This window comes from Peromyscus maniculatus, chromosome X (genome assembly GCF_049852395.1).
Source record: "Peromyscus maniculatus bairdii isolate BWxNUB_F1_BW_parent chromosome X, HU_Pman_BW_mat_3.1, whole genome shotgun sequence".
Lineage (NCBI taxonomy): Eukaryota > Metazoa > Chordata > Mammalia > Rodentia > Cricetidae > Peromyscus > Peromyscus maniculatus.
Genome location: NC_134875.1, coordinates 84,004,641 through 84,013,983, shown reverse-complemented (window position 1 = coordinate 84,013,983; position 9,343 = coordinate 84,004,641). Strand labels below are relative to the sequence as shown.

General features: G+C 53.6%; 1 protein-coding gene across 1 annotated transcript; it reads right to left on the bottom strand.

Moving 5' to 3' along the window:
* Positions 1-4,918: 4,918 nt before the first annotated feature.
* On the bottom strand, positions 4,919-9,289 carry LOC102907440 (uncharacterized protein CXorf49 homolog). The gene is made up of 6 exons (XM_015999614.3): positions 7,802-9,289; positions 7,088-7,244; positions 6,430-6,512; positions 6,133-6,178; positions 5,497-5,569; positions 4,919-5,411 (listed from the first exon to the last, which is right to left on the bottom strand). Exons 1-5 carry the CDS (start codon positions 9,149-9,151, stop codon positions 5,529-5,531), a joined length of 1,677 nt encoding a protein of 558 aa, XP_015855100.2. The 5' UTR covers positions 9,152-9,289; the 3' UTR covers positions 4,919-5,411; positions 5,497-5,528.
* Between the last annotated feature and the right edge of the window lie 54 nt (positions 9,290-9,343).

Here is a 9,343-nt window from a genome sequence, read left to right as displayed (position 1 = left end):
CACAGGTGGCCAACAGGAGTGTTTGCTTCCCCTTTGGAGGAAGTGGATGATGAGGACATGTGGACAGGGAAAGAGCCATCAGAAATTGAGCACAACTGGATGTAAAGTGGGTAAGAGTCACCGAGGAGCTGAAGACAGCAAACTGGAATCTGTGCAGGGACTTGCCACAGTGACTCTTACACCATGCTGTCCCCTCACAGCCCCATATGCAGAGCACTGGGCCTCTGCACAGCTGACTGTGGCTTCCTGACTAGGGAGTGTCTGGCTGCTCTGGGTTTACTTGGACCTTGAGAAGAGGGCCATCTATTCTGTCACCAACATGCCAGGCCATGTTTGTAAAGGAACTCATGGGAGTCCTGGCTCCAAGTCCTGGTGGGATATTACTAGGGGATCCCTAGTGCCCGAGAATCAAGGACAAGCACACAGCTCAGCCACCCTGCAAGGCCCTCCCTGAGCTGAGTAGCAGCAGGAGGCAGGACAGAGCCTGGGTGCTCTCTGGGGCACCCCTCTTCTGGCTGAGAAAGGGTGGGGGAAAGATCGAAGGGAACCATCCCACCTCCTCCTGTCCAAAGGGGCCCTCGCTTATGTATTTTTCAGACCTGAGCCTGGGAATCTGCACTTCCTCCCTAGAGGCAGCAGGGTCAGCCCACCACACAACAGTATTGGGCAGCAGTAGGTCTGAATGCAGAGGAGAGAGGCTATGTGCTCAGAGGACAGAGGCAGGGCTGGCAAGTCACTGTCCCAGGGCTGTTGGTGTCCTGCCATGGCTTCAGCATGCAGCTGCACTGGAGATAGCTGCCCGGGACATGCAAGAACAGTGCCTGGTGCTGGAATGCACCACAGCCAGGACTGGCTTGCTTGTGCAAGCTGCCAGAAGCCCAGCTGTGGAGTCTGCCAGCTGTCACTCAGCTCTTACCCCTGCCAGAAGTAGCCATGTGACTCAGGATGAGAGCCACATGGTGAGGAACAGAGACCATCTTCTCAGGGAGGGGCTCTGAGTGGATGGTTTAAGTCCCCACTGTCCATTCAGGCTCTCAGGTCAATGGTTGTCCTATCACAAGTGATATGCACTGTCTCCCTAAGTCAATCCATGAGGCCCAGAGGTGACCCCCTGAGCATCGGGGACTATGGAGGGCCAGCCCCTTGATAGTGCCTTTCCAAGGTCCGTGAAGAATCTACAACCAGCTGATAATTGATCTTTGATGAAAAGAAATGAATCTATGTACACGAAACTCCTTAGTCCATATACTTTATTATTCTGTGTCAGTTACAAGGTTATATTCTGCTCTCATAGATAGCTCCTTCTACGTTCTCATCCATCTAGTTCTTTCCCAAACCAGCTCCTCTCCCATCTCGTTCTCTCTCATCTTTTTCTTCCCCATCTGGCTCTTACTCATCTTCCATCTCGTTCCTCTGGTACTCTCTTTTAGCCCTTAAATCTAGTTCTTCCCCATCTCAGTTTGTTCCTCTCAAGTTCTTACCCATCTAGTTCTTCCATTCTCTTCTCTCTTCTCTGTCCTCTCATGCCCTGGGAGTCCCAGCATATATACACTTACAAGCAATAATCCCTTGGCAGTTAAATCCAGGCTTCCAGGGTCAAACGGAGGGGTGATAAGAATCACATAAAGAGGCAAAAACTGTTAATTATCATTTGTCACCCCAAAGGGAAGTGACCAATGGGGGAATGAATTAACTAAAGGCTAAATTGGGGTAATATCTAAGAGGAGGGATCTTATGTGCTCCACTATAGTCTTAAACGTGATTGGTGGAAAATGTTAAGAATCTATAAGTTGCTAGGTCATTGGGAGAAAATAAAACTGCCTTCTTTTTTCCTGTGGCTCCTATCTGTTCAAGCTATCTGCCATTTTTCTGCAGGGTTGGGGGAAAGTGTGCTCGGTCGCTAGGCAACCTGTGTACAGCTAGATGCCTCTGGTGATAGTTAAAGGGAGATCTGGAACTAGAGGTCAGATTTGGGAAAGGAGCAAGGTAATCTTAATTGGCACATCCACCAGGCCTTCTCAAACAGGTAGCCCGGATGCTTAAGTCTGTTCTTAGAGAGTACGGAGGTATCTCTGATAAGGTGCTTTCCTCTGTCTGGGGATGCACCTGGCCGGATGCTGCTAATGATGATAATTACAGGGAGGCTTGAACTGGGGTTCTGGCTGTGCATAGCTGTCAGCGCACAAGGTTATCTAAATATTCCTTTAGTAGAGGGGAAATGGTGCCCAATCAATGATGGAAAAGCTACAACAGCACACAAGAAACTCATAGCAGGAAACGGCTGATAATCAAAAGCCAAATATCACCAAGGCTCCTTGAAACTTAGCTTGACTTCTGGAAGGCCCTTGGCTACTGCCAGGTATTAGCTTAGTCATAATCCACTGAAATCCCACTTTGTATATTTTTGTGGCTTGCAGCACCTGAGACTGTGGGAAACGGTGCTGCCAGACCTGCCCCCTCTGCAAGGCAGCTGACCCGCCTAGTTTCACGGTCACTGAACTCCTACTACCTGGCTCTCCTTAGCTTCGGGTATTTCAGGTCCCAGGAGAGCTCCTGCTTCCCAGGCAGGAGTAAACTGGCTAATCTGAGGAACGCAGCTTGCACATCCTTCCCTGCCCACGTCAGAACTAAAAACACTTTTATTTTAGTTGTAATTGTGTATGAATGGTTTGTCTGCATGAGTGTCTATGGACCATGTTTGTGCCTAGTGCCCAAGGAGGCCAGAAGAGGGCCTCTGATGCCCTGGAACTGGAGTTACAGATGGTTATGAGCTGGATATTGGTGCTAGGAATCAATCCCCGGTCCTCTGCCAGAGCAGCCATGATCTTAGCTGCTGAACCATCTCTCCAGGCCCTCAGGGCAGGACTTTTCAGAGTACAGTCCAGGGTAGGAGCCAGAGCCTACTTTGGCAACTCCAACCTTTTGACAGCCCTAACACAGTGACTTTTGTGACTTACACTTCCTACCACACCACGACCTCCTGTGGTTTAAGACTGGAAAACCACCTCTAATAGAAGGTCAGCACCAACCTCTCCTTGTGAGCTTTGCATCCCTCACAGGCTCAGGTGTCACCTCCTGCTGCCACTCGCTGAGACTGAGCTTTCCACACCAAGGACAACTGTACTACACTCTCAGATTCACAGGCACACCCGGCCATAGCAAGGGACGGAGTCCACGGGACCAGATGCTTTGTGATCACCAGCACCCTACATCAAATGTGAAAAGCCCTGCCTCTCAGGAATGCAAGCTGGCAGAACCCACACCTGCCTCACCCACCCCACATCTCAGATCCTGTCTGGCACTTGGTCCCAGCTCAAAGCTGGAAGCCATCCTGTCTCTCTCCACACTAGAATGTGGAGTCAGGAGCAAGTGGGGAAGATGGACCTGGAACACACAAATATCATTTGTGCCATGTGGGAAGGTGAGCAGGGACCTGTGGAAGACCTTCCATGCATGTGTGGATGCATCATCTTGAACACCAAATGGACAAGTCAACAAGATGGTTCAAGCCTGAAAAATCTGAGCTCACTCTTTGGAACTCATGTAAAATCTGGATGCCAGTGCTAGAGAGATGGCTGGGGGTTAAGAGCAGTGTGCTGCCCCTCTGGACGATATCAGTTTACTTCCCAGCACCCATGTCAGGCAGCTCACATCACTTCTAAGTCTGGCTTCAGGGAGATCCAATGGACTGGTCTCAAACAGAAACTGCACTGATGTGGGAACACCCACACATTTCCATGCAAGCACACACACACACACACACACACACACACACACACACACACACACACACACACATCATTTAAACTAAATCTTGAACCCGGGCGGTGGTGGCACACGCCTTTAATCCCAGCACTCGGGAGGCAGAGCCAGGCGGATCTCTGTGAGTTCGTTAGAGGCCAGCCTGGGCTACCAAGTGAGTTCCAGGAAAGGCGCAAAGCTACACAGAGAAACCCTGTCTCATAAAACCACACACACACAAAAAAACCCCTAAATCTTGAAAAGCTTCTAGACCTGATGATACCAGGTGTCCCACAGCAGGATGGGAGAAAAGAGAGAGAAGAACCCCGAAACTCCCGGGCCAGCTAGGCAGGTGTACAAAGCATAGGCAGAAACAAGACACACCCCCAACTATTTATTGCTCTGACCACCACACACACACCATGGCTCAGGAGCCTCTTACTTCCCTCTCTTCCTCTTGCTCTCCCTTTCTCCTCCACCTCTCTATCTCTTTCTCCATCCTCCTTCCCTCTCCCCCACTCTCACACACAAATACCCCAACCTCTCCAAAACCGGAACTTTTCAAATGCGGGCTGGATGAGAGCACCTGTCAGACCAGGACCTGAAGATGCGGAGCTTTGGGTCCTAGACCTTCTCTTCCACCGCCCTGGGACATCGGCCCTGCTGGCCCGCAGAACCACTGAAGACTCACTTCTCACCACCAACCCAGAGACAAACAGGTGATATTCCTTGTTCCTACAGCCCGTGTGCAGTCTTTGGGGCTCACTCACTCTACCAACCATGGGCCTGTGATCGTGCCCTCCACCCTCTACTGAAATGGTCCAGGGGCAAATCAGGGGACTTGGCAACTCACTTCAAAGGGGAGGGCTATGCAGGAGCCCAAAGATGAAGTGCCAACTCTAGGCCACTACTCCCCGAGTGCCACACCTCCTGGGGAGAGAATGATCTGGAAGAACGTCAGGGACTGGGATGGGAAAAGCAATCCAGGGGCCAGGAGGCAAAGATGGGTTTCCTGAAACTGTCCTGGAGATGGCAGGACTCAGGGCAGGGACGGGGCCTCTGGGAAAGGGAGGAAATGCTGGCTGTGCCAGTCCTGGCACCAGCGCACCTGGAGAAGCTTGGCTGTGTGGAGCCTGCTCAGAAGCGGGACCACATCCCACTGAGGACTACTGTTCCCTTTTTCCCACAAAATACTTTATTTAGCTTTTGGAAACCTCATGCATGGGAGCTGTGTGGGGGAAACAGAGTGTACAGGAGGGCTAGTGTTCTTTGAAGGGTGGGGAAGGAACAGTTTCCACCACCCTGTTGCTGTACCTCATCCCCCACCAAAAGAGAAAGGGCAGACCATACACAGGACAAAACTACTTAGTGGGTGACAGCTGTCCCCAGGGGTAGGCGAGGGCCAAAGTCGGGGCACAAAGTGGGCTCTGGCTGGAGAGCACAGGTTCTCAGCCTGTGGGAGAGTTACATTAAAATTCCTAACAGTCGCTAATTTACAGGCAGGACAGTAACAGTGAGATAATCTTATTCTGGGGGTCACATCAACAAGAGGAATGGTATAAAAGGGGGCAGCATCAGGAAGGTTGAGAACCAGTGCTGTAGAGTGCCGGGAAGGGAGCAGGATCCATGGGGAGTAGCCTGGCCTCTTCTGCAGGGATGCCGGGTCCAACCTGTCAGGCAGAGCAGAGTCAGGCCAGCCCTGGCTTCCTGAGCACTCAGGAGCCTGGGCAGGGCTGTGGGAAGCAGAACACTCACTTCAAAGGGCCTGTGGACAGCAGAGCATCATTTCAAAGATCCTGGAACTTTTCGTTGAGGGCCTGCATGATGGCTGAAACACAAGAGGTACCAATGGGTCTCCAGACACAGACATCCAGGACCCCACCGGCCGGAGCCCTATTCTCTGTGCCACAGAACTCCAGGCCAGCTGCCCACTGCCCTCCAGCCCCTGTGCAAGGAGCCTCGGGACAGACTCCTCCCCCCATCCCTGAGCTCTATGTGCAAACGTTTCTACAGGAGAACAGCACGGACAGGCAGTCCTCAAACGCTGGACCACAGCAGTGCAAGCCCTACTTGTAAAACGAACAAACACTTGACAACAAACACCTCACAATTCGCAACTGCCGGCACTCCAAGGGAAACTAAAGGAGGACTGACCGTGTCAATGCCCAGAGAGAGGGGAACCTGGGGGACTCATCTGCACAGCGCACGGGACAGCATTGCTTCTTGGTGCAAGTCCCCGCACTCAATGCACAGAGGGCTCCCAGCCTGGCCTGCTTGAGGTCCCTTCCCACTGAGAACCGCCCCTCAGCCCACCCCAGTCACCTGCACCCAAACCCTAGGCTCTCCCTCTGGCCCTGTTCCCATCGCTCCCCTGCCCTGGCTCGGTCATACCTAGTTGTTCCTTGAGTTCCTCTATTTCCTTCCGTAGCATCAGACACTGGCCCAGCAGACAGGGGACCAAAGGAAAGAAAGAAAGAAAGATTATCATTCACTGTCCTGGCCTTCTCTCTGCTTCATTCACACTTCTTCCTAGTCCTTACACCTCCCACCCACCACAGTCCACTGACAGACTGCCAAAGAACCTCCAACAGGAAGGAGGTGCCCTCTCTCTGTGGATGTGGGATAGGAGGTTAGCTGTCAGCTCAGGAGCTGGCAGGGGCTGGCATCTGTGAGCTAAGAAAGTTGTACCTGAGGACAGCCTGGTGTGCCTTGTAATACTGGTTCACCCTCTTCAGCAGGTAATAAAGGACACACAAGTATATCCTGGTCACCTGAAAACAATAAATATAAATAACAAACAAACAAACAAATAAAGCAATGATGAATGAATGATTGATTAAATGTATTATGCAGCTTCTAGTCTTTGGATGCAGATGGTAAGGGTCCTGTGAAATCAAAAATGGTTCAATTTCCCCCTCTGCTGGCAGCAACTTGTATATATTGGTACATCTGTTCCAATAAGCTCTGAGCCTTGCTTCCCTGTTGCTCCCAGGCAGCCTGGAGGCTCTTTGTACCCTAGGATGATTGCTTGCCAAATCCAGAACCCGCGATGAACTCAGTGCCTGAGCAGAGCTCTCCAGTATAAACTCTGGTGTGCTAAAAATCCGTTTCTGGAGTTGGAGTTGTCCCACCCATTCACCGTCATGCATTCCACAGTCCCACTCATTTCCCAATGTGGTCTGGGGCCAGCCCTGCCCACACCCAGTCTCCTGTGGACTCCGGCCTCCCTAGACAGGGAAGCCCAAGGAACAAGGCTGCAATCCACCAGAGGAACAGAGCCTGAGGCTTCCTGCCTTTCCCCATCTCAAACCCCAAAGACTGCTGCTCTCAAACCCCAAAGACTCACCAGCCGGTGCAGGTGCTCTGGGTCTGGCACTTCTCTGGCTCAAGGACAAGAACTGAGAGTTCCCTGCAACTTGGGGTGCTCTGGTGTTGGGGTCTCCACTGCTCATTTCTCCACGATGCGTGCACGTGCAAGGCTGCTCTGCCCTGTGTGTTGGAAGCTCACACAAAAATTCCTCACTAAGTACACGTTGTGGAGGGCTGAGGGGCCGCTGGGGGAACAAACTGGAGGCCTGTGAGGCCCATCCCATCTGTACTTTCTGTTCCTGGGTCAGCCTCAGGTCAGGAGGCAGAGCTCAGCCAGGAAGGGGCCCACAGGCACTGGAAAGGCTCAGGATCTGGCCTGGCTTCCTTGGGGAAGAGCCAGGAGGGAGGAATCAGGAGGCCCTTGAGGCCGACTACACGTTCAAGTTGTGCAGCCCACACTGTAAGGGCTCTGGACTCAAATCACCCCAACTGTCAGCCAGGCCCACTTCCCAGCCCAGCCTGGCTAGAGACAGGAAATGCACAGGGAGGGGAATAGTAACCAACACCTCACTGAGCCTCCTTCATATCCACCCTCACTTACTACAAGGACCCCGCACTGCACATCCTAAGAGGATGAGTGTCCACTGACAAGCCCCAAGCCAAGGCAGGGGCAGAGGGAGCGGGGCAATGTTATGTGCTGGGGAGGGAAAGGGCAGGGTGAGAGGAGACAGAGGGTGCTCTCTCTACTCACTTGGGCCTGCAGGCCAGGATCTCTGGTTGGGTCATTATCTTCTTTGGCCCCTGGCTGGGATTCCTTTGTCTTCCTTGCCATGGATCTCTTCCCAGTGCAGAAAGGCTTGCACTCTTTTGGCCCGGAAATCATTGGGCGTTTAGTGGCCTTCCCAAGCAGGGCAACCCCGGAGATTGGGGGAAGGGTGGCTGACCTTACAGGAGCTGACTTAAGTCTCTGTCCCCATGGTGGGAAGGTTCCTCCCAGGGATCCTCTTGAGACATCTGTCAAGGGCTTCTTCTCCTGGGGTGCCTTCTTTCTAGGACTGGTCTTGGGCAAGGCCCCTGAAGCAGCAGGAGTAGGTGCGGGGACAGCAGCAGAGGCTGCCGCTCCAGCAGCTGGGGCAGCAGAAGTCGCTCCTGGGAAGCTGGGTCTGCTCCCTTCGGTGCCCCAGACAACACTTGGCTTTTTCTTAGACAGAGAGCCCTCCAGCTCACCCAAAGCCTGCTTCTCCCCGCCTGAGCTGAGTGTCCGGTTCGCACTGGACAGTACAGAGTGGGGCACATGGACGAAACTTCCCCTGCCATGGACACTCGCGTGTTTGCCTGTGTCTTCCCGCTCGGTGCTGCCAGTGGACTTGGCCTGGCCTCCTTCTTTGAGGCAAATGGTCACCCTCATCACCCTTGTCTCATTGGACTCATCAGAAGACGTAGGGTTGTAGGAGGGACACTGGACAGCTTCACTGCTCACTATCCTACTTGTGGTTCCTCTCCGCGGGGTCACCCAGGCTCTGCCTCGTCCCAGGCCCCGGGGGTACAGGGAGCCTGCAGAGGTCTGCTTCCCTTCTACAGAGCTCAGGGACAGGGCCCCTCTGTTGGAGCCTTCATCCATGCATCCCCAAAGGGCAGCCAGTTCAGCGGCACAGGTTTGTGGGGACTGGTACCTGCAGACTTTTCGGGTCTGCAGGTTGGTCAGCTCGCGCATCATTGCCTTAGCCTCAATACTGAGCTGGGGCAGAAAGTCCAGACCGACCTCTTCTTGGTCCACGGGAGAACTGGGCCGGCCTTCCGGGTCCCTAAGCACCCCTTCTCCTTCCTGTGTCGCTTCCAATTTCCGCCCCGATTCCACCTCGCAGCCTTCCATACCTGGGCGGCCGCCCTCACCCTCTCCAATCTCCCGAGGACCTTGGATGAGGCTTGAACCCCTCGGTACTCTAGGGCTGATCAGGGGGTCCCCTAAGTGCTCCCTGCCCTCCTGGCCCAAGTGAGCTTCAGGAGCAGACCCCTGATCCCGGGAATTCATGTCACCGGTAGAGGCGGCGTCCTTGTCACCACGGACTCCAGGGGCTGCCACCTCATCGGGGGAGCTCATGGCGTCAGCCGGGGAGGCACGGGTTGAGGGGAGACAATTCCCGCTAAGTCACCCCCGAGCCTTTCACCTCAGGCGCTGCAAGCGGTTAGCTCAGAGGACACGTGACTCCCCGAGACCTGGACGTCTCGAAAGTTCCTCGCACTTACGCCCCAAACCCCGCCCTTTTAACGGTGGCGAACTACGCACCCTCGT